Source organism: Paroedura picta, chromosome 3 (genome assembly GCF_049243985.1).
Source record: "Paroedura picta isolate Pp20150507F chromosome 3, Ppicta_v3.0, whole genome shotgun sequence".
NCBI classification, from domain to species: domain Eukaryota; kingdom Metazoa; phylum Chordata; class Lepidosauria; order Squamata; family Gekkonidae; genus Paroedura; species Paroedura picta.
The window spans coordinates 74,782,857-74,809,020 of NC_135371.1; the positions used below are offsets into that span (position 1 = coordinate 74,782,857).

Sequence of the window (26,164 nt, forward strand, 5' to 3'; positions counted from 1 at the left end):
ACCTCACAGAAGCAGAAGAGATTAAACAAAGGTGGCAAAATTATACAGAACAACTATACAAGAGCGAGCTTAACATCCCTGATGACCACAGTGGGGTAGTTACTGACCTGGAGCCAGACATCCTGGAATGTGAAGTCAAATGGGCCTTAGGAAGTCTGAGCAATAATAAAGCTAGTGGTGGTGACAGCATTCCAGTTGAACTATTCAAAATCTTAAAGGCCGATGCAGTAAAAGTGCTACACTCAATATGCCAGCAAATTTGGAAAACTCAACAATGGCCACAGGATTGGAAAAGGTCAGTTTACATTCCAATCCCAAAGAAGGGCAATGCCAAAGAATGTTCAAACTACCGCACCATTGCACTAATTTCTCATGCTAGCAAAGTTATGCTCAAAATCCTACAAGCTAGGCTCCAGCAATACGTGGACCGAGAACTTCCAGAAATACAGGCAGGATTTCGAAGAGGCAGAGGAACTAGAGATCAAATTGCCAACATACGCTGGATCATGGAGAAAGCTAGGGAGTACCAGAAGAATGTCTACTTCTGCTTCATTGACTATGCTAAAGCCTTTGATTGTGTGGAGCACAACAAATTGTGGCAAGTTCTTAAAGAGATGGGAATACCAGAGCATCTTATTTGTCTCTTGAGAAATTTATATGCAGGTCAAGAAGCAACAGTGAGAACTGAACATGGAATCACTGACTGGTTCAAAATTGAGAAAGGAGTTCGGCAAGGCTGTATACTGTCGCCTTGCCTATTTAACTTGTATGCAGAGCACATCATGAGAAATGCAGGATTAGAGGAGTCACAAATTGGGATCAAGATTGCAGGGAGAAATATCAACAACCTCAGATATGCAGATGATACCACTCTAATGGCAGAAAGTGAAGAGGAACTAAAGAGCCTGTTGATGCGGGTGAAGGAGGAGAGTGCAAAAGTTGGCTTGAAACTCAACATCAAGAAAACAAAGATCATGGCATCCGGCCCTCTCAATTCCTGGCAAATAGATGGGGAAGAAATGGAGATAGTGACAGATTTTATTTTCCTGGGCTCCAAGATCACTGCAGAGGGGGACTGCAGCAAAGAAATTAAAAGACGCTTGCTCCTGGGGAGGAAAGCTATGACAAATCTAGACAGCATCCTAAAAAGCAGAGACATCACCCTGCCAACAAAAGTGCGTTTAGTCAAGGCTATGGTCTTCCCAGTTGCAATGTATGGCTGCGAGAGTTGGACCATAAGGAAGGCCGAGCGTCAAAGAATTGAGGCTTTTGAACTCTGGTGCTGGAGAAGACTCTTGCGAGTCCCTTGGACTGCAAGGCGAACAAACCAGTCAGTCCTAGAGGAGATCAACCCTGACTGCTCTTTAGAAGGCCAGATCCTGAAGATGAAACTCAAATACTTTGGCCACCTCATGAGAAGGAAGGACTCCTTGGAGAAGAGCCTAATGCTGGGAGTGATCGAGGGCAAAAGAAGAAGGGGACGACAGAGAATGAGGTGGCTGGATGGAGTCACTGAAGCAGTAGGTGCAAACTTAAATGGACTCCAGGGAATGGTAGAGGACAGGAACGCCTGGAGGATCATTGTCCATGGGGTCGCGATGGGTCGGACACGACTTCGCACATAACAACAACAACAACAACTCTTCTTTAGAGCTCTGTCCTTCCCTCCATTTCCTGAACATTTTCCTTTACTTTCTTAGTTCTTCTTGAAGTTCTCTGTTCATCCAAATAGGTTTCTTAGAGCTCCTGCAGTGTTTTCGTCTTTCTGGGATAGTCATTGATTGAGCATGCAATAGCTCCTGTTTGAGTAGCGCCCACTCTTCACATGCTCCCTTCCCTTCCAGCATTCTCGTCCACTATCTAGTGGACTGGAAAGAATCTCCCATGGGGGACCGGGAGTGGGTGGAGGGTGGTAATATTTGGGCCCCAAAGCTGCTGCGTGAATATCACAGGGAATTCCCGCTTTGCCCGCGGCCCAAGGACGCTGGGTGAGGGGAGGTTATTTTTGGACTGGATGAATGTCAGGATCAGTCCCTGCTCTCTGCCATGCTTCAGTTTTCAATGAACATAAGAGACTCCATATTGGAGTGCTGTGCCTTTACAGAAACGTTCCCATGTAACCAGAATGCTTATGCCTTTAGTTTTCCTTTGATCCCCCCCCTTCTTTGATCCTTGGTCTCCCCGCTGTGAAACAATGTTGCCCAGTTCCTGTAAACATCTTATCTGCTAGCCCGACGCACCGGCCGGACCAAGGCCGTGCTAACTTCAACACCTTGGCAGGGAGCCTGGGATGGCACCTGGGTGAGGGGTCTCACCATCCCTTGGGAACGCTTGGGTTTTGGTGGGAGAAATAACTGCTTGCTATCCTGGTATCGAACAGTCTTGACTTCAAATGTTATAGTGACCAGATCTACTTCCAATTAAAGCTTTCTTCTTATAGAAGTTTGTTTGTGAGTTTTGTCTGCGCTTGACAAACATGAGGTTTGAAAGGCAGTGCTGGGTCTGCAGCTCACAGTGGCTGCCCTAGAAAAATCCTGCTCTTGTAAGGATTTTAATCTTTACCCATCCCCCTGCCTTCCTGTCGAATATTTTTTGTCAAGCTTTCTATTGGCAGCCGCCTGCCTCTGAAGAGAGACCCGGTGTCCCCCCCCCCCCCCACATAATGTTAAAACAATTAGGATTTTTTTTACGTTAGGAGAACCTCTTTTTAAGTTGGTTAATTGGTTAGTTGGTTGGGTGTGGTTTTTAGTTGGGTGGCATCACAATGGTAATGCAAATTTCCAGTGCTCAGAGGAAAATTGTCAGTGTTTAGTGTTATTGCATGGGAACTTAATCCAGCTCTGCAGACAGCCAAGGAGTAGGAAACCCAATTTAATTGAAAGTTGAAGAAGAATAAGAGTTGGTTCTTATACCCCTTGAGGCGGGATCAGACCAGGCCACAGCCCGGTGGTGAAATAGGACTGCCAGCTTGCAGAGATAAGGTTAGGGAGATGGTTAGGGTGGGTTATTGTGGGTGGGATTGGGCAGGATGGGTTAGGGAGGGTTATATCAGTGCAGCTAAGGTGGGACATTGGTGTAGATTGGGATTATTAGTACTAGGGAGTTAGACAGTTAGAATTGTGTCCTCTGTGAGTATGACCGGAGTAGAACTGCCACGAGGGGGGGCCCAAGCTGGGGCCGGGATTTCACCCATAATGGGCCGAGGGCGATATGGCTGGGGGAGGAGGTTGGACAAGAGAAGGTCAGTGAGCACTTGTGATAGTCCTTTGGCCAAACCGTGGTCACACGGCAGACACCCGAGGCATGCTCGCTACCCTTCTAACCTCCTTCCCATACCCATATATACTGGGGAGGAGGCTAGGGTGGACCTGGTCTTGGTCCTCTGCAATGCAAGGTCAATTAACAACAAGGCCTCGACTTTGAAACAATTATTTGTGGAGTCTGGGGGCGAACTTGTGTGCGGGACCGAGACCTGGGTGAGGGGTGGTGAAATGGTCGGCTTAAAGGAACTTGCCCGCCCCCCGCAGGTTTTGTGGTCCTGCACCAATCCCGGGTCCACAGGATGGGATAAATCTTTAAATACTTAAAGGGGAGGGATTTGGCAATCTTGGTCCAGGAAGCTTTCTTCAGGAGGCGCCGGACATTGGGGGAGTGGAGTGTGTCGGCATTGGGTTGGACTCGGTCGAGAGCTTGGCCATCTGGTTGGTATACAGTCCGCCCAACACGCAACCAGATGCCCTGCTGAGCCTGCAGTACCCCAGGCAGCGGATGCCCTGTCCGTGACTGTCTCCCACTCCACCTTCCCACTGCACAAAGAGGCAGAGGTGGTCCCCGTTATGAGCAGCCCTGCCATGGCATTACTGGAGCTGCCTGGGGGGGGGAGGAGGCTGGGAGCCCCTGCCAGAGGTCACCTCCACCCTTGTCAAGCGTTGAAAGAACTCACAACTAGCTTCTTAATAATAAGAAAGCTTTATTGAGAAGTACTACAAAACATCAAGACTGGCGAAGTCAAATCTGACTTGAATACAGATTTGCTTCTCTTTATCAATACGATTCTCCCGCCCAAAACTTGAAAGTTCCCAAGGGAGGGGAGAAGGAGAGAAGAGACACATGCAATTAAAAACAGTGATACATTCTCATGACCTTGACTGGTTGATAGCAAAAACCTGGCCCAGCCGAGAGGCCTCAACAAGTGATAAGAGTTACAACAACATATATTTTACTTTTACTAGTTAGCATGATTACAGGACCTGAAGCAGCCAGGCGCCAAGCAATAAAACTGTCATGGAAGAACTCAGGCTAATTTATGGCAGAGATTCTAGCAATCCTGACAACCCTGAGCAGCCCCACTGCAGCTGGTTGGTATACCGTCCCCCCAACACGCAACACGCAAGGAGGCGGGGGGCTTTCACATTCTCCGCCTCCACCCACTCCCTCTCCCCCGAAGGGAAATCTTTCCAATCCACCAAATATTGGAGGCGACCCTTGTGCACACGAGAGTCCAAGATCTGGTTGACCTCGTAGTGTCAATATAGACAGGCACTGGTGTTGAGAGCGGAGGGTGCCAAACATCCGGCGCCGGGGCTCACCGCAGCAGGCTGGAATGAAAAACCGGATGCACATTCCTGTAAGTTTTAGGCAAACGCAATTCCACAGTCACAGCATTGATCAGTTTCACAATGGGAAAGGGCCCCACAAATTTGGGACCCAGTTTCTTAGATTGTTGCTGACAGCGTAGGTTTTTTGTAGACAGGTAGGCAAGATCACCTACTTTCCAGGCTGGTGCAGGTGCGCGTTTTTTGTCTGCCTGAGACTTATATGCTTGTTTAGCCTCCTCAAGGCTAGAAACGATGTCAGGCCAACCTGCACTAATAGATGTCGCCCATTTGGTGACTTCAGGGGTTTCAACAGAAACTAACTCCCAGGTGGGTGCAGCAACTAGGTCTGTCCCGTAGACCACTTTAAAGGGAAACACTCCAGTGGAGGCATGCACCCCGTTGTTATAGGCAAACTCAGCAAGAGGCAAGAGGGCAACCCAATCATTTTGTTGGTGATTAATAAAACAGCTCAGGTACTGTTCAAGAATTTGGTTCACCCTTTCAGTCTGCCCGTTGGACTCAGGGTGGTAGCCCGATGTCAGGGCTTGCTCTATCCCCAGCAACTTCAAAAGCTCCGGCCAGAACTTGGCAACAAACTGAGGGCCCCGATCCGTGAGCAATCTCCTCGGAATTCCATGTAGGCGGATTATGTGAGTCACGAACATAGAAGCCAGTTTGGCTGACCCCACTAAGCAATGCGCTCGGCATCGTCATTGAAGGTGAACCCCATGTCCATCATGTAGGCTTGAAGATGCACCAGGAACGACGGGAAAGTTGACGGGTCACCCGAGAACTTGGCTTTGAACTTGTAGGTGCTCCGCATCTCCACTCCCCTGAGATGGGGAGGCAGACGTCCCGGACCCCAATCCATTGGAGCCCGCGCTCCACGACCGACACCTCGACCAACTCCTACCGCTGCTCTCGCCGCCGCCCCTGCTCTCGCCGCCGCCGCTCTCGCTGCTCCAGCCGCCGCACCAGCCGCCGCTGCTACTCCGTCTGCTGCCCCAGCTCCATCAGCAGCCGCCGCTGCAATTTGTAATCCACCGGCTCCCGCAGCCAGTTCTTGGGCCATGACTTGACCAAAACCCAGGAGTCCCGCTCCTCTCCCAGCATCGGCCCCACCAAGACCGTCGTCTTCTTCCTCCTCCTGCAGCTGCGCTGCCGCTCTCGCCGCCGCCAGGGCTACGGCTTCGGCTTCGGCTTCGGCGGCGGCATTCATCGCCGCCTCCTCGCGCTCCCTCAGGGTGGGAAGATCCCCCAGCCTTTGGCCGCCAGGCTCGCGGAAGTCTACTTGCAACTCGCGCAGCAAGCGTCTCGCCTCACGCTGCTCTTCCGGATCCAACCGTCCCGATACACCTTGCAGCCATCTAGTCACCTCGTCCAGTTTCTGCTGCAACTCCCGTACCAAGAGGGTGGATGCCATCCCTTGGCTGGGCATCCCCATGGGCAGTTGATCAGGCCACTGCTCATCACCCATCAGGCGGTCGTACTTCGATAGACGCCTGCATTCGGTGATGTGCTTTTCCAGGAAATCTGCGTGGCCCGGGGTCGCATCACCCAAGGCTCTGACCATGCCCGAACTAAACGAGCCCGCGCCGGCCACTTCGCCCTGAGAGAAGTCCCACTCCAGGCCCTCTTCCTGCTCAGTATAGAAATTGCCTTCGTCCTGCATGTTGGCAGGCGAAAGGTGTTGTGAGATTTGAGTTAAAGTCAAGCGTTGAAAGAACTCACAACTAGCTTATTAATAATAAGAAAGCTTTATTGAGAAGTACTACAAAACATCAAGACTGGCAAAGTCAAATCTGACTTGAATACAGATTTGCTTCTCTTTATCAATACAATTCTCCCGCCCAAAACTTGAAAGTTCCCAAGGGAGGGGAGAAGGAGAGAAGAGACACATGCAATTAAAAACAGTGATACATTCTCATGACCTTGACTGGTTAATAGCAAAAACCTGGCCCAGCCGAGAGGCCTCAACAAGTGATAAGAGTTACAACAACATATATTTTACTTTTACTAGTTAGCATAGAATCATAGAATCATAGAATCATAGAGTTGGAAGGGGCCATACAGGCCATCTAGTCCAACCCCCTGCTCAACGCAGGATTAGCCCTAAGCATCCTAAAGCATCCAAGAAAAGTGTGTATCCAACCTTTGCTTGAAGACTGCCAGTGAGGGGGAGCTCACCACCTCCTTAGGCAGCCTATTCCACTGCTGAACTACTCTGACTGTGAAAACCTTTTTCCTGATATCTAGCCTATATCGTTGAAGTTTAAACCCATTACTGCGTGTCCTCTCCTCTGCAGCCAGCAGAAACAGCATCCTGCCCTCCTCCAAGTGACAACCTTTCAAATACTTAAAGAGGGCTATCATGTCACCTCTCAACCTCCTTTTCTCCAGGCTGAACATTCCCAAGTCCCTCTGCAGCTAACAGAAGAACTCAGGCTAATTTATGGCAGAGATTCTAGCAATCCTGACAACCCTGAGCAGCCCCACTGCAGCTGGTTGGTATACCGTCCCCCCAACACGCAACCAGATGCCCTGCCGAGCCTGCAGTACCCCAGGCTTATTATCTTGGGGGACTTCAATGTCCATGACTTGGCTTGGACCTGGCCATGGCGACACTGGGGCTCTTGCAAATTGTTGCCAGGCCACACCTTCGACCTGATCTTCAGCGCTGGGATAGAGGTGGCTCTGGATACGTCCTTGGCCGTCCCATGGTCAGACCACTACGCCCTACAGGCTTGGATCAAGACCCCACCCCCTCCCCACTGGGGCGGTGGGCGTATTTTTGCCCGACCAAGGAGATTCATGGATCCAATTGCTTTACAGAATGCTCTGGGCGACCCAAAATCTACCGGCATCTCGTTGGCGGCCATGGTGGAGGACTGGCAGTCCCGCCTGTCAACTGCCATAGACGAGATTGCTCCCAGACATCCTCTCTGCCCTCGACTCAAACGGGCACCCTGGTACACCGGGGAGCTCCAGGAGAAGAAGAGGGAATTGAGACGACTAGAGCGAGTGTGGCGGAAGGCTCGTGACGAGGCTACAAGATCATCTTATTGCACGTTTATGAGGGAGTATGAGATGGCAGTGAAAGCGGCTAAACGTGACTTCTTTGCCGCAGAAATTGCATCCGCTAGCTCTCGCCCAGCTCGACTATTTAGGGTTCTTAGATCTCTCACCACCCTGGAAGAAGGGCGCCAAAATAGTAGGAAATTGACCATCAGCTGTGAGGCATTTGCGAGCCATTTCGCAGATAAAGTCTTGACGCTCCACCACTCCCTTTCAGCCACGGTTAATACAGTTAATGAACTGGAGGCCCGTTGGCTGCCTTTGTAGGTAACGTTTGATCGCTTCAGATGGCTCTCTCAACCCAAAGTGGACGGGTTGCTAGGGAGGATGAGGGCGACCACTTGCCCCCTCGGCCCCTGTCCGTCTTGGCTCCTTAAGAAGAGCGGTGAACGGATAGGTGATCAGCTCAGGGACACTGTCAACTGCTCTCTCCAGTCGGGGGAATTCCCTGGGGAGGAATTCAGAATCCACAGTATTTGTAGTTGGACTTTCAATGAACATTCATAATTTAATCAGCCTTTAGAACAAACCATATGATATCATAATCAGATATAAAATGCCCCCCTGCTTGTGGGGAGCATTTAAAGGAACCATAACCCACGGGACTGTCATGATAAACTGTAACAGAGGCTCCCGCCCCATTTAATTGTTCTCTGCATGCCTTGACAGACTGGTGGGGAGCATTTAAAGGGATTCCCCCCCAAAAAAAATTACAACTGATTATGATAGCCCCATGGAACTGTATTAGCAGGCTGGTGGGGAGCATTTAAAAAGACTGAGCCCTCACATCACAGCTGATCATGACATCCCTGCAACTGTCATAATCAGCTGTTCAGTGACCTGTGGTACCTTTCAATACTCCCCTCCCTACCTTTGCAGGCTTCAGGAATTAACACTGATCATTATTGAGCTGCCAGGCAGGCCCTTGGTTGTGTCTCCTGAGTTATTTACTCTTCTTATACTCTGCTAACTCAGAAGGAGGCTGCTGGGGATGCTGCCCTCAATGGCCATTCTTTGTTGTTGTTAGGTGCGAAGTTGTGTCCGACCCATTGCGACCCCATGGACAATGATCCTCCAGGCCTTCCTATCCTCTACCATTCCCCGGAGTCCATTTAAGTTCACAACGACTGCTTCAGTGACTTCATCCAGCCATTGTCTGTTGTCCCCTTCTTCTTTTGCCCTCAATCGCTCCCAGCATTAGGCTCTTCTCCAGGGAGTCCTTCCTTCTCATGTGGTGGCTAAAGTATTTGAGCTTCATCTTCAGGATCTGGCCTTCTAAGGAGTGGTCAGGGCCGATCTCCTCTAGGACTGACCGGTTTGTTCGCCATGCAGTCCAAGGGACTCGCAAGAGTCTTCTCCAGCACCAGAGTTCAAAAGCCTCAATTCTTTGTCTCTCAGCCTTCATTATGGTCCAACTTTCACAGCCATACATTGCAACTGAGAAGACCATAGCCTTGACTAAATGCACTTTTGTTGGCAGGGTGATGTCTCTGCTTTTTAGGATGCTGTCTGGATTTGCCATAGCTTTCCTCCCCAGGAGCAAACCAAAGGGCCGGGGTAGTGGAGGTTTAGCGATATTAGTAAATGTTGACTTAAACGTTGATGTGCAAGTTATAGTAAACAGTTGTTCCAACCAATTCCAGACAATTTTAATTAAGGGTCTTTATTCTGGAAATCTAGTGTGTATCAATGTATACATACCACCCAAGAGTTCCTTAGATCAGGATAAGGAGAATCCCTGAGACTCCTTGGCCACTATAATGGAATTTTTGATTTACCACTATCCAAAAGCCCAGTTTATTATTTGTGGTGATTTTAATGCTCGAATAGGATCTGGTTTAAGAGATATAAGACCAGAGACCAATGCCCAAATTGCTCTCCATGCTACCATTCTGGACCGTAGCCAAAGTTTCTATACAAATAAATGAATCTGGTCTAATGCCATCTAGATGGAAGTTGAGTATTATTGTCCCTATTTTTAAGAAAGGTTACAGAACGGATCCACAAAATTACAGACCAATATGCCTCTTGGATATATCAGCAAAATTGTATAGCAAATTTTTGCTACGTAAACTGGAAGACTGGGTGAATGAAAATCAGGTTATACATTTCCAACAAGCAGGTTTTAGAAAAGGTCTTAGTACAGTTAATCACTGCCATACTTTATATCAACTAGCCTTTTCTGGTATAAATGGCCCAGCAAAATCATTATAGAATCATAGAATCATAGAGTTGGAAGGGGCCATACAGGCCATCTAGTCCAACCCCCTGCTCAACGCAGGATCAGCCCTAATCATCCCAAAGCATCCAAGAAAAGTGTGTATCCAACCTTTGCTTGAAGACTGCCAGTGAGGGGGAGTTCACCACCTCCTTAGGCAGGCTATTCCACTGCTGAACTACTCTGACTGTGAAAACCTTTTTCCTGATATCAAGCCTATATCATTGTAGAAGAAGAAGAAGAAGAAGAGTTGGTTCTTATATGCCGCTTTTCCCTACCCGAAGGAGGCTCAAAGCGGCTTACAGTCGCCTTCCCATTCATCTCCCCACAACAGACACCCTGTGGGGTGGGTGAGGCTGAGAGAGCCCTGATATCACTGCCCGGTCAGAACAGTTTTATCAGTGCCGTGGCGAGCCCAAGGTCACCCAGCTGGTTGCATGTGGGGGAGCGCAGAATCGAACCTGGCATGCCAGATTACAAGTCCGCACTCCTAACCACTACACCAAACTGGCTCTGTACTTGTAGTTTAAACCCATTACTGCGTGTCCTCTCCTCTGCAGCTAACAGAAACAGCATCCTGCCCTCCTCCAACTGACAACCTTTCAAATACTTAAATAGGGCTATCATGTCCCCTCTCAACCTCCTTTTCTCCAGGCTGAACATTCCCCAGTCCCTCAACAGTTGAACTCTGTCTCTATCTTCCGGAGTATTTGCCAGTCCTCCCAATTTGGTATCATGTGCAAACTTGATGAGTAGTCTCTCCACCCCCTCATCCACATCATTAATAAGTATGTTAAAAAGTACCGGGCCGAGCACCGAGCCCTGAGGTACCCCGCTACTCACCTCCCTCCAGTCTGATGAAACACCATTGACAATAACTCTTTGAGTGCGGTTCTCTAACCAATTCCCTATCCACCTTACTATCTGAAAATCCAGATTGCAGTCCTTCAATTTATCCATCAGAGCATCATGGAGAACCTTATCAAAAGCTTTACTAAAATCCAAGTAAACAACATCAACCGAATTTCCACGATCCAGCAAACCTGTTACTTGGTCAAAAAAGGAAACCGGGTTGGTCTGGCAGGACCTGTTGGAGACAACTCCATGCTGACTTCCTTGGATCACCAAATTGTCCTCCAAATGTTTGCAGATTACAACACTGTATATCTGTTTCACTGCACAGTGTTGATTACTCTGTCTAAAGTTGTTCATTTGATGTTATAATAGCTTACAGTAGTATCTCTTAGATGAGAATAAAGTCCATTTATCATTTATACAATATCCTGAAGGGGACTGCACAACAAGAAAACTGAGCTGGATCTGATTTTCAGCAGAAGAAGGGGAAAGGAATGTTATCTATAAGAAAGAAAATCCTGCCTATAAAACATTTGATGGAAGTTATACATTTCTTGTAGGTTCATATTTCCTAGTGGTCATGAAAAAATTTCACAATATGATTATTGTGGAAAGGTATGTAAAGTAGATTTTTTTAAGCACTTGACTTGAGGTATAAGGGAAATAATACTGTCTCTGTGCAGTGTATTATCTTTTATTAGATTCAGAAAGTATACTTACACATCTAAACAAATAACCTTGTTTCTACTGTTTTTCAGTTTAGATTCTGACTTGCAAAAACACATACAAGACACTGTTGTCGGTTTACACTAACCTTATTTTCCATGTTAGGCAGTTTTTAAATCCCGTTACAATGGAGGTGAATTTTTCCATATGGACCAAGAAAATCTAAATTCTAGCTATGATATGATGAAAATTACAATGCCATCCTAAGCAGAGATACATGGTGATAACACAACATAGGATCAGGAAGTTACAACTCTGCTTAGGACTGCATTGACACTCTTTCATTATGCCAGGAACTGGGATTTTGAGTGGTGAAAAAAGCAATAAGCAAACATCTATACACTAAAAGAAAACAATACTTTCCCCTATTTTTCATGAAGTTATTTTGAATGATATATGATGAGCTTACCATGTTGCATATTTGAGGACTGCAAATATATTTACAATAAACCCTGAACAAATGCCTGCTGATGCCCCCTGCCCCAGTCAAAACACAGGTAGCCTCAGTATCCTATACTTACAATTGTGAAGTTCATAACTTTGAGAATCCAAATGGTCATGGCAAGGTTCACAAGAATTAAAATCATTAGGAGTAGCACAAAGAAATAGAGGCACCTCTTCCGCCAGCCATAAATCCCCACTTTGTACACGTGTGGTCCTTCTGAGCTCTGCATGGTGCTCCTGTGTGCATACTGTTCCTGAGACATCTGAAACACAAAGGCATGCATTAAGCTGCAGGATAAACCCAAATAAGTGGAAGACCATGCTCACACTGTAGACCATTTTTAAAATACCTGCTGTACACAACTATATCCAGTGGTTTGCTACTGTATTGTTCTTCTGTTTGGCTATTTTATATAGCAATGAATTATAATGAAACTATTATATACATTTTGAAACATACAAACATACAAGAATTTCCCATGAAAACTGGTCTCAAATGGCTCTCTTTGCAGCTACAGGTTTTTGCAAGACAGGCACTCTAGGGGCTTCAAAATCCAAAGGGGGAAATTTGCATGCATTTTGAAAAAGAAGGCGAGTTCAGCACTTTGTTTTCAAAATGCAATATTACTTCTCTGAGATTTTGATTCACGCACAAAATAATCTCAAATACAATTATTCTTCAGCACTGCCAAAGAAAGGGCAGAGAAGGGTAACGGGATTCTTTCCCTGAGGCAAGCTTAATATACAATGTTACTCTAGTTGCTCAGAAGTAATCAAATAATGCCAAAAGATGCAGGTACCTCACCAATGTTCTTACAGAACATACTTATTTAGCAAAGCAAACCAATTTTATCTCCAAGAAATGATGCTGTGGCAGAGCAGATGCATGGAAATTAGAGAGGGAGACAGAGACAGAGAGTTAAAGATCTTTGCTCCATGGAATATAATATAGCATAGTATGCAGAAATCCAAACACTGCTTGGACCCTAAGGTGTCAATTTGTCGGTGCAGCAGAACCACCTCTGTTGGGATAGCGTTAATGTGCTATATCAAAATACGGACAATACCCATAAGCTTGAATATTATGTCTTCTTTCTTCTTTGCTCCTCGTTATTCACTGCATATACATTCCTCCTTTGTGGAGTATGTACTTACAGCATTAGGAACTGATCTTGTTCATACAAAAGCATCATTTTTCAAGGACCTGAAAAGTGCCTGGAGCTAATGTTCTCTAACATAAGACCTGCTATAGAGGAGTGTATTCAGATATAGCTAAGCTGAAATTGAACTCCAAATTATCTGTTTCAGGTCATCTTGGAGATATCTGAAACACCTTGGGACATTCCCTAAATTCCAGTAGTAATGATAATTTACCTCCCAGAATTTTGGGGGTATTTCAGGAGAAAGAGAAAGTGCCTCTGTCAAACAGCTCTTTGGTGATGGGCCAAAGTGCCATTTTCCAAGACAAACTGTTCTATCTACCCATTAGAAAACAATAGCTGAAGGGGATACTAATTAATGACCAGCAGCACTGGTCTTTAGAGTCTGAGGGCCAGGTGTACCTCCCGCTGAAAAGATTCCCTGTAAAATTTCTGGTTTCTATTTTCAGTGGGTCATAGACCTGCTTTCCATTGTTTAAGGACAACATCTACCTCCCATTTTAAATAATGCCACTTTAAACTTTAAAGTGATGTTATTTTGAATGTTCACAGCAGCATTGAAAATAATGTCTCTTTAGAATTTAAAGAGACAGACTTTGTCCCTAGACCTTGGATAGTAGGTCTATGGTTCACTGAAAATAATGGGCAGTAGACCCAGGTTTCAGAACTTCCAGCTGCTTGGAGACACATGCACACTTTATAGGGCCTGCAGAGTTTAGTGGCCAGGTTTTTCCACATGATGGGACTGGTATACCACCAAACTACCAGGGTGCTCTTCTGCTCCCTCACTCTGCTACTACTTTGAATAGAATGGGGAAAAAAATTATTCCCAATTCTTAATTTTTAATTCCAGGTCTTTTTTTAAGGACATAATTTTGGGGAGCCAAAATTCCAGAACTGAAAACTGTCTGAAAAGAAATCTGAACACCGCCTAAATAAAATAAAAGAGTAAGGCGTTCTGGGGCGGGATGTGTCTGGGATGAGGAAGGGTCCGGATTGGACCCTTCCTCATGACAGACAATCGGAGGGACCAATCGGCAGGCGCAGAGCGCCTGCCGATTGGTCCCTCTGATTCTCAGCCCCAGCAACTGCGAGCCGCGCACAGCGCAGCTCGCAGTTGCTCCCGGCCTGATGTGGCGAGAGGCGCGAAGCGTCTCTCGCTGCGTCAGGCCGCCGCAGAGAGTGGCTGCCGGGGCCTCCCTGCCCAAGACAGCCGCCGCCTGCCCCAAAAGACAGCTGCCTGAGAGGCCTCCCTGCCCGAGACAGCCGCCGCCTGCCCCAAAAGAGAGCTGCCCAAGAGGCCTCCCTGCCCGAGACAGCCGCCGCCTGCCCCAAAAGAGAGCTGCCCGAGAGGCCTCCCTGCCCGAGACAGCCGCCGCCTGCCCCAAAAGAGAGCTGCCCGAGAGGCCTCCCTGCCCGAGACAGCCGCCGCCTGCCCCAAAACAGAGCTGCTCGAGAGAGCCGCGTATCGAGGCACAGACAGACTACACACAGGAAGGATCCCATGCAGGACAGGGGGGGGGGGAGATTGAGGCACAGACAGACTCCAGATAGACACTGACAACTCAAAAGGAACGTTGGGAGGAAGGATCCCATGCAGGACAGGGGGGGGGGGAGAAGACCAAGGCACAGGCAGATTCCAGATAGACACTAACAACTCAAAAGGAACGTTGGGAGGAAGGATCCCATGCAGGACAGGGGGGGGGGGTAGATCGAGGCACAGACAGATTCCAGATAGACACTAACAACTCAAAAGGAACGTTGGGAGGAAGGATCCCATGCAGGACAGGGGGGGGGGGAGATCGAGGCACAGGCAGATTCCAGATAGACACTAACAACTCAAAAGGAACGTTGGGAGGAAGGATCCCATGCAGGACAGGGGGGGGGGAGATCGAGGCACAGACAGACTCCAGATAGACACTGACAACTCAAAAGGAACGTTGGGAGGAAGGATCCCATGCAGGACAGGGGGGGGGGGGAGATCGAGGCACAGACAGACTCCAGATAGACACTGACAACTCAAAAGGAACGTTGGGAGGAAGGATCCCATGCAGGACGGGGGGGGGGGGAGATCGAGGCACAGACAGACTCCAGACAGACGCTGACAACTCAAAAGGAACGTTGGAAGGAAGGATCCCTTGCAGGACAGGGGGGGGGGCAATCGAGGCACAGACAGACTCCAAACAGACACACTGACATCCAACACTGAGCCTGTTCCTGGCCATGCCTTACAACCCTGCCTGCTAGCACCCGCTGTATTTCTCTTACAGTGGGCTTATATTCTAGTATAAATATAAAATATAAACATTTCCTGAAATTATGATATACTGAAAATCATTCCTTTGAAGGAAAAAGGGATGTATTGTGAGCTGCCCTGAGCCCATTAGTGGGGAGGGGTGGCCTAGAAATCAAAATACTTGAATTTTAAAAGAAGGTTTGTTCTACAATAGACAAAGAAAAATGCAACTGGAAATAAGAAACATGATCAAAAATACAATTTCCCCAGCTTGAATCATATTTATGAATATAATAAGGCATCATGTAGCAGATAACCCACCTTTTCAATACTGTAAATGAGATTCACTGTGACCTTCTGATAATGTAATGCAGGAAAATTATGCCACACTAATGTAAAATATACTGCACACTGTTCCATCAGTGCAGTTCGTCTACTGAACATACAACATGAACTATTTCCTCACTGACTCCAGTTTGCAGATGTATGTAAACTGGTACTGAGACCTGGTCTCTAATATGGATTGTGAATCACGTAATAGCTGGCTAATTCTTTCTGTACTACATACTGAATTCAGAGTTGCCTGCTTAATCAGAATTTACTTCTACTAAATACTATTTAGTGATTGACTTACAGTGTGATTTGGTCCTTTTATAATGATTTCCTCTACTGCACTCACTTATTATAGGAGCAGATCTGCATATACAAATTTAGGCTGTTTAAAACGTCCGCTTGATGATCTGTTTGAATTAATTAACCTCCCTAGTGGCAAATAAGAGATCCAAAAAACACTGAAAAATAACTTCTACCAATCTGATTAGACTAGAAGTAGCAGAAACAACAACTTCTTATTTTGTAGAAGTATAAATACAAGTATGAGACAGATAAATGTGTAACCCCAATGCTGATTCCACCCCAATCTCAAACTGGTCCCTTGTTATTCTTGGGAGCTACACAAGAATCGGAAGCTGAAACGGCTAGAACAAGGTTTTTTTTTTAATCTAATCTAATCTAATCTACCATATTTGCCAGCGTATAAGACGACTGGGCGAATAAGACAACCCCCCAACATTTCCACTCAAAATATAGAGTTTGTTACATTACATTACGGTACTATGGGCCACTATGGGCAGCTATGTCTATCCCAACTGAAGTGCACCCGGTGTATAGGACGACCCCACCACTTGGAGGCATGTTTTTCAGGGGGGGAAAGTAGTCTTATATGCCAGCAAATACTGTAATCTAATCTAATCTAATCTAATCTATTGTCTATCTATCATCTATCTAATGCTGCCCTTTCCAAGTGCACAGGTCGGTTTACATCATGGTAGAAGACTCATGATGAGGCATCAGGAACATCTTACAGGATCATAGAATCACAGAGTTGGAAGGGGTACCAAGGTCATCTAGTCCAACCCCTGCACAATACAGGAACTCACAACTACCTGCCCACGCACTCCCAATCTGCCCAAGTTCATAAAATCAGCATTTCTGTCAGATAACTATCTAGGCTCTGCTTAAAAACTTCCAATGAAGGAGAAACTGCCTTCCAAAGAAGCCTGTTCCACTGAGGAACCACTCTGTCAGGAACTTCTTCCAGATGTTTAGCCGAAAATTCTTTTAAAATTAATTTTAACGCACTGGTTCTGGTCTGACCCTCTGGGGCAACAGAAAAAAAATTCTGTTCCATCTTTAAATAGGACAGGGTCCTATTAAATAAAAGAGTAAGGCCACCTGGGGAGGAGTTAGGGCGGGCCCTGTCCAGGATAAAAACTCAGAGGGCCCAATCAGGAGCCGCGAAGCGGCTCCTGATTGGGCCCTCCGAGTGTCCATCCAGGGCCAAGCAGCCAATGGGGAGGCGCGCAAAGTGCCTTCCTATTGGCCCCTCAGCAGGACAGACCAAAATTCCATTCACCCAGCCCAGTCTGGCTGCCAGTCTGCTCCTGACCACCGCAGGGAGAGGAGGTCAGTAGGGCTGCCAAGGGGGATGAGAACAGAGGCTTGGACAGGCTGCACCAGCCCTTTTCACCCCAAGCCTGTCGTAACTGCCATGTCCAACTGTAAATTGCCTCAGAACCCTGACAGAGCTGGCAGGAGGCTGCAGAGTGCTCCCTCCCCCTCCCTTCAGGCCTGCTGCGAAGGAGCCTCTGACAGGCCCTGACTGAGGGGAGGAGGACTTTCCAAGAGCAACGCAGGGGAGACTGAGGGCCTTCCTTTTGAGGGGGGGGGGCTTTCCCCTTCTGCCAAACAGTTGCCTGACAGGGAGGCCACAGAAAAGCCCCTTCTCACTTAAAATACTGCTCTGGCCAGGGGTTAGACACAGCCAAGCCATGTGTCTTTTTTCTTTGCAACTCTCTGCAGATTTGAGGCCACCGCACAGCGTTATTCTGCAGAGGAAGCTGGCTCTTTTGTCTCCTGTTTCATCTGCACAACAACCCTGTGCAGTAGGCCTCAAGTCTTTCAATTCAACAACAACCTGTGTGGGAAGCCTTAAATGTTTCTTCTCTACCACAACCCTGTCCAAAGTAGCCCTTTCTGCCTCGGGAGCTGATCTTTATACTCTGCAGGTGAGATGTAATTCCAGGAGCTCTCCAGGCCACACCTGTAGGTTGGCTACCCCTGGGTTGGAAATATTCCTGGAGGTTTGGAGGTGGAACTTCAAAATCGTACAATGCCTCAGAGTCCAGCCTTCATCAAATGAGCCATTTTTGCCTGCAGTTGGTAGGGAGTGGTACAGGAGTGTCCCTCCTGGCTTATGGGCTATGGCCAGCCCTTATCATGGGGCGCAGACAGGCAGACCAGCATCAGTCCTGTGAGTCTGGATAGTGCAGGAAGATCTAAATAAATATTTACAGCCTGAAACTAAATAGAGAACAAGTAAATGTCTGGACACACATCGTAACTGAAATAGTAACTGGCAAATAACCTTGGCCTGGCAAATTAAAAAACAGTATTAAAAACCTTACTAAGGTCAAGACTGCTGTGCACAGACAGTCTTCCTCTTAGGGTTGCCAGGTTCCCTGTGAGGCTCGCTACCCCACCTCCCTCATGTGGAGTCTGCTATGGGGAGAGAAGGGGAAGACGATTGGAAAATGCTTTGAGACACCTGAGGCCTGCTGGGTCACTGCAGCCCATTCCCAGTTCTCTCAGATCTCTCACAACCCTACATACCTCACAGATTGACTATTGTGGAGAGACAAATGGAAAAGGTGTTTGTAAACCGCTTTGAGACTCCTTTCGGTAGTAAGCAATAGGGTACAAAATCCGTCCTTCTTCTAAGGAGCAACCATGAAAGAAGCATGTGGGCACATAGCATTTTTTCAACAGTGAAAAAATGGAGGAAAAGGAACAGGGTTTAATATCCGGATTGAGAAAGCAGGCTGATTTGAATCGGTGTTTTGCTCCATGGTAGAGAACCCCTGATTGGCCAAAGTTGGTCATGTGACAAGATTGCCTTAAAGGAAAACCCCCTAATTTCTCTCAATCTCTGTAGGTCTTGTATTTTTTTCCCCTCTTCTGCCTTCTTTGATCCTCTCCCCCCCCCTCGTAGAAAAGAAAGAGGCTCCCTGCTTGGCTCCTCCCCCCCCCCCTTCAAGAAAAGAAAGAGGCTTGGCTCCCCACCCCTTCTGAACTACCCTAACCACGTGCAGAACACTTTCCTGTTTCAATGATGGGGGGGGAGGAAGATCCGAGTTCAAATCGATCTAAATTGAACACGATTGACAATGGAATAAACAAAGTAAGTGCAGACTCTGCCCTGGAATGGCTGATTTGGATGCTGCCGCGCACAACGGTACTTATAAGGTCCTCCTTCCACTTTCTAAATGTATTTTTTATTATTCAATTCTTTTGAAAGCTGTTTATGGAGCCATCCTGGTTTCTTTAGGTTCCTCCCAGTTTTCCTTCTCAAGGGAATTGTCTGTGATTGTGCCTTCAGTATTTCACTTTTGAGAGACTCCCAACCTTCTTTGACTTCCATCTCCTTAAGTTTTTCTGACCACAGAATTCTACTCAACATAACTTTGTTAAAACTTGCTCTCCTGAAGTCCAGGCTGTATGTGTGACTACGTACAGCATTTCTCTTCCCCAAGATCAAAAAGTCCAAAATCACATGATCACTACTACCAGGTGCACATGATCACCTACTACCAGGTGCACCTTGTCAACCAGTTCTTCCCTATTGGTAAGAATCAAGTCTAAAATAGCAGACCCCATGGCTGCGCCTTCCACTTTCTGGGAAATGAAGAAGTCAAGAACTTATTGAACTTTTCATTTTTAGCAGAGCTGGTCTTCCAAGAGACATCTGGGTAATTGAAATCTCCCATGACCGCTAGGTCTTGTCTCTCTGACAACTTTATAATTTGGTCTAGGACCATCTCTATAGCACACCCTCATCAAAATATCCCTATTATTACCTACTCCTTTTATTTTTACCCAAAGACTCTCAGATGAACTCTCATACACAGAAACATATATTTCTTCTTAACATATAGTGCTACTCCTCCCCCTTCTTTATTTGTCTGTCCCTATTAAATAAATTGTACTCCTCAATCCTATTGTTCCAGTTGTGAGATTTATCCCATCAGTTTTCTATAAAACCTATAAGACCACAGTCCCCTTCCTTTATTCAGACTTCTAGTTCTTCCCGCTTGTTTCCCATACTCTGTACATTAATGTAGAAATATCGTAATCACAGAATCACAGAATAATAGAGTTGGAAGGCCACCTAGTCTAACCCCCAGCTCAACGCAGGATCAGCCCAAAGCATCCTAAAGCATCCAAGAAAAGTGTGTATCCAACCTTCGCTTGAAGACTGCCAGTGAGGGGGAGCTCAGCACCTCCTTAGGCCACCACTAGACTACTCTGACTGTGAAAACTTTTTTCCTGATATCTAGCCTATATTTTTGTAGTTTAAATCCATTACTGCGCATACTTTCCTCTGCAGCCAAAGGGAACAGCATCCTGCCCTCCTCCAAGTGACAACCTTTCAAATACTTAAAGAGGTCTATCATGTCTCCTCTCAGTCTCCTTTTCTCCAGGCTGAACATTCCCAAATCCCTCAACCTATCTTCATAGGGCTTGGTTCCTTGGCCCCAGATCATCCTCGTCGCTCTCCTATGTACCCTTTCAATTTTATCTACAGCCTTCTTGAAGTGAGGCCTCCAGAACTGTACACAGTACTACAGGTGTGGTCTAACCAATGCCATATACAATAGGACTATGACATCTTGTGATTTTGGTCATAGAATCATAGAGATGGAAGGGGCCATACAGGCCATCTAGTCCAACCCCCTGCTCAACGCAGGACTAGCCCAAAGCATCCTAAACCATCCAAGAAAAGTGTGTATCCAACCTTTGCTTGAAGACTGCCAGTGAGGGGGCTCTCACTACCTCCTTAGGCAGCCTATTCCACTGCTGAACTACTCTGACTGTGAAATTTTTTTCCCTAATATCTAGCCTATATCGTTGTACTTGTAGTTTAAACCCATTACTGCGTGTCCTTTCCTCTGCAGCCAATGGGAACATTATCCTGCCCTCCTCCAAGTGACAACCTTTCAAATACTTAAAAGAGGGCTATCATGTCCCCTCTCAGCCTCCTTTTCTCCAGGCTGAACATTCCCAAGTCCCTCAACCTATCTTCATAGCGCTTGGTCCCTTGGCCTGAGATGATCCTCGTAGCTCTCTTCTGTACCCTTTCAATTTTATCTATGTCCTTCTTGAAGTGAGGCCTCCAGAACTGCACACAGTACTCCAGGTGTGCTCTGACCAGTGCCGTATACAATGGGACTATGACATCTTGTGATTTTGATGTGATGCCCCTGTTGATACACCCCACAATGGCATTTGCCTTTTTTACCGCTGCATCACACTGCCTGCTCATGTTTAGTTTACAATCCACAAGTACCCCGAGGTCTCGTTCACACACAGTGTTACCTAGAAGCGTATCCCCCATCCAGTAGGCATGATTTTCATTTTTCTGACCCAGATGCAGAACTTTACACTTATCTTTATTAAATTGCATCTTGTTCTCATTTGCCCATTTTTCCATTGTGTTCAGATCTCGTTGAACTCTGTGTCTATCTTCTGGAGTATTTGCCAGTCCTCCCAATTTGGTGTCATCTGCAAACTTGATGAGTAGTCCCTCCACTCCCTCATCTATGGAGCAATTGCTATGGAGCAATAAGTTTATCCATTAATTTTTGTGGGACTCTGATTTTTAGAAAAAAGGATGACCTTTGAAAACTACAGGGCATTTGGTAGCCTACACATGAAATGGAAGAAGTATCTAATTCACTTTACTTTGATCAGATCTGTAATGTTAGAAACTTTTTCTCAGATAACATTCATAAGGAAGCAGAACTCTAACCAGGATCTATGGGAAGGATTTAGAAGAAGAGGAAGAAGAAGAGTTGCTTCTTATATGCCGCTTTTCCCTACCCGAAGGAGGCTCCTCTCCCCACAACAGACACCCTGTGGGGTGGGTGAGGCTGAGAGAGCCCTGATATTCCTGCTCGGTCAGAACAGTTTTATCAGTGCCGTGGCGAACCCAAGGTCACCCAGCTGGTTGCATGTGGGGGAGTGCAGAATCGAACCCGGCATGCCAGATTAGAAGTCCGCATTCCTAACCACTACACCAAACTGGCTCTCATTACCCATTGACCAGACTACTATATACTCTTGCTTTAAAGTAATCCTACATAACTCTCCCTTATCAACAGACATTTTTTAATCATCATACTTTTTTTGTTTTTATGCATAGTTTTTTGCTATGGGCTTTTTAGTAGACTGATTTTCTTTTATTCTTTTTGTCTTGTATTTTGTGAGCTTCCTTTAGTGGGTCTCAGAACAGGTAGTAAATAAACGTTTCAAATACATATGTACATTTCTGAGAGCAAATTAGAGAAATGTGTTGAAGACTAAGTAAGTGATTACAATGACAGCATTTTAACACACTAAACCAGTTCCTATTCTGCTTATGTTATGGCATCAATGTATTAAGATTACATGTGAGGTTATGAAAGTAATGAATGGGTTGGTTCCTGACCAAATTGGCAATTTCCCAGATTCCCCCTTTCTGCTGCAGATATCTCACATGTCATTGAGTGCGCCAAGGTTGTATTCTTTCCCCCTTCCTGTTTAATTTATATAGTGAAAACATTATGAGAAAGATTAAACTCAAAGTATCCGACATCAGAATTAAGATTGTAGGCAGGAATATAATAATCTTTGGTATGCTAATGACACTACCCTCCTATAAGAAACTAAGGAAGGCCTAGAACAGTTGATTACAAAGATCAATTAAGTAAGCAAAAAATGTGGCCTTTTCTTAAACACTAAAAAGACAAAAATATTGACCACTGCAAAAACAAGACATGTAACAACAATAATTGATGGTGAAGAGATCAAATGCATCCAAGAATTCATTTTTCTTGAATCACAAATTGATGAGAGTGGTGATTGTAGTAGGGAAATAAATGTCGAATGGCTCTGAGTCGCTCAACAATGACAAGTTTAAACTGAACATGGAAAAGCATGGACATAAGCCTGACTACCAAATGTAGATTACTTAGATCTATCATATTTCCAATAGCCACTTATGGCTGTGAAAGTTGGACGATGAACAATTAGACAAGAGAAGAATCAATTTGTTTGAACTCTGAAGTTGAAGAAAGTTTCTGTGGGTTCCATCGACAGCAAAAGTCACAAAAAAGGAAATACAACAGTGTACAAAGCCTGATCTATCACTGGTAGGTAAAATGATGACACTCCAGCTCACTTACTTTGGCTATATCATATGATCCAACTCAGTGGAGAAGGCAATTATGCTAGTGTTGGTAAGTGGAAAAAGGAAACCAGGCCAACAAAGAACATGGTGATTAGATACAATCAAAATAGACACTGGCTAGCCAGAAAATTACCCAACTAAAAGAAGTGGTGCAAGAATGGAAATTGTGGTAGCAGCTATGCCATAGGATTGACTGAATGGCTAACATCATCATCATTCCTCAGAAAGTCCAAGGTATCCTATGCTCAAAAAGCAGTATTTTGTGAAGATCAGTAGGCTGCAGTGAGTGGAGGGAAGTGGGAAAGTTCCATTCTGTTATTGAAAAGTTTAGTCTGGAACTAACCCAATATACAAACTTGATCAAGTGACCTAAGAAAATACCTGAATTTTGTCATTTCCCCCCTCTCCCAGGACAAATTTTGACTCAGCTATATAGAAGGGTGGAATAGAAATAAATAAATAAATATTATTGTTATTATTGTTATTATTATTATTGTTGTTGTTGTTGTTATTGCTTTGCATGGGAATAATCACTCCTTAAATGAGGACACTGCAACTTTAACTTTTGGCATGAAAATGGCCACCGCCGATTTTATTAGCTGAGAGTAGTACAGCATGGAAGAGGATAATGCCTCTTGTGGTCAGCCGATCACAAGGCAGCCCAGATTAACAGCAATTCTAATCTACAGGTTATGCTGGCTAAAATGCCTGCCCTCCCTGGATTATTTGACCTGCTGTCCAGCGGGAGGTGGCAGCTATTTGCAAATCTGCTGGGCATTTTGCCTCTGCTGGATTTCGCCTACCATCTGGAAATGCGAGCCTACCTACCGGCTCTGCATCCACATGGCCCCCATCAAATAGGAAGGCCAGTGCGCAAGCTTGGCCCCCTTTGCAAACTCCGCTTCCAGCTTCCATCCTCCACAGATGTCAGGAAAATTTTTCCTGTGCTCCTGCCACCTCTCAATGCTGCAGCCACTCCCATATGGCATGCACTCTGTCATCCGCATACTGCACCCATTGCCTATAACTGATATCAGGGTGCCTGACCTTCCTCCCCCTTGTTCCCAGTAAAAACTTTCCAACTGCTTTGTCTGCACATCTCCTGGCTAGGTCTACCAAAGCTGGTGATACAGCCCTGCGCCACTAACGACATTCCAATAAGGAAAACCACCAGATGGCTGATCCCAACAACCTAAAGTTTTTCAGTAAAAGGACAAACCAGCTAAATGCACTGAAAGGACAAGCCAGCTAAATGCACTGAAAGAGAATTGGACATATCCAGCTACTGTGCTTAAATATGCCCTCAGAGTGGATGGAGCAATTGAAGATGCTGAGGTTCCACAGCTCCTCTGGGAAGGGGTCTGGTAAAAGTTCACTGTCAGAGCAAGAGACCAAAACTGTTGAACCTGGAATTGAAACAGTGAATCCACAACATCATTATTCACCTTAGGTATATGCTTAGTCCTAAATAAAACATTATGAACCAAACAGGTGCGCACTAGATACCTCACCAGCCTCATAATTCTTTCCAAATAGCTAGACTGACTATTGATAATCCAGACGACCGCCAGATTATCACACCAAAAAAGGAATTTTCCATCCTTGAACAGCTTTTTCCATAGCATTACAGCCACAATCACAGGAAATAATTCTAGAAATGTGAGGTCTCTTAAAATGCCCATCTCAGCCCAAGCCTTGGTCCAATGCCCTGAACACCACTGATCATGGTAAAGGTAAAGGTAAAGGTATCCCCTGTGCAAGCACCGAGTCATGTCTGACCCTTGGGGTGACGCCCTCTAGCATTTTCATGGCAGACTCAATACGGGGTGGTTTGCCAGTGCCTTCCCCAGTCATTACCGTTTACCCCCCAGCAAGCTGGGTACTCATTTTACCGACCTCGGAAGGATGGAAGGCTGAGTCAACCTTGAGCCGGCTGCTGGGATTGAACTCCCAGCCTCATGGGCAAAGCTTTCAGACGGCTGCCTTACCACTCTGCGCCACAAGAGGCTCCTGATCATGGTAAATCACCCCAAATCCCAAACTGCCTGCAGTGTCTGGATTGATGTCTGATTGCCATATTGCGATCCCATTAAAACTCTCTAAAAACTCCAACCATACCCCCAAGTACTCCTTCAGGGTTTGAGTTAACCTAATATGATGATGGGATGTTGTTATGCCTGCAGTGGACCCAGCCAGTTGTACACAAAAGGCTCTACCCGGAGATACCGCCTTACAGGCAAAATTAAGGTGTCTCAGGAGTACCTGCATATCTCGCAAAGTATATATTTTTTGCAACATGACATTTATCATAACTTCCAATGTTCTGAGTTTTTCCAGAGGCAGATGAGACAATCCAGATACCATGTCCAGCATAATCTCCAAAAATTGCAAGCAGGGAATAGGACCTTCTGTCTTCTCCTCTGCTAGCCTCACTCCCAACTCTGATGCCAGACTCTGGAATTCCGCCAATCTTTCACCATATGCCGAAGAATCAGGAGGGCCCATGAATAGAAAGTCATCTAAAAAGTGCATGACATGTGGTGGCTGTGTCTGTTCCTTAATTGCCCATTCCAGGAAACTACTGAATGTCACAAAAGCCGCACACGGAATTGAACATCCCATGGGCATGGCCTTATCAACATAGCAGCACCCCCTAAAATGACAGCCAAGCAAACAAAAATCATCAGGATGAACTGGAAGTAAGCAGAAGGCCGATTGAATGTCGCATTTTGCCAACAAAGCCCCATGGCCACATGCTTGAATGAATGATCACCACCGCAGGAACCAATGACGCATATTTCACTGCAATAGCATAATTCACTGACACATCTTTTGGGTATGACAGGTGACGTATCATCCGATACTGGCCAGGGATCTTCTTGGGCACAACACCCAGAGGCGACACCCGCAAATTAAGCAGATGTGGCATATTACATGGACCCGCCATTTGCCCAGCCACACACTCCTTACCAAACCTCTCTGCCAGGACCTCCAGTAACTGGGCTGCCGACTTCAAATTAGACTTCATTGTAGTAATCCTCAAGCCTGTGAAGGGGATCCTGAAGC

At 46.1% G+C, this 26,164-nt stretch overlaps 1 protein-coding gene across 2 annotated transcripts in view; it reads right to left on the bottom strand.

The window, feature by feature from the left end:
• SGCD (sarcoglycan delta) overlaps nucleotides 1–26,164 on the bottom strand; it is a 349,857-nt gene that overhangs the window by 298,683 nt on the left and 25,010 nt on the right. For both annotated transcript variants that reach the window (XM_077326433.1, XM_077326432.1), the window contains exon 2: nucleotides 11,994–12,179. In XM_077326433.1, the coding sequence (XP_077182548.1) occupies nucleotides 11,994–12,179 (186 nt within the window). The remainder of the gene's footprint in view (nucleotides 1–11,993; nucleotides 12,180–26,164) is intronic.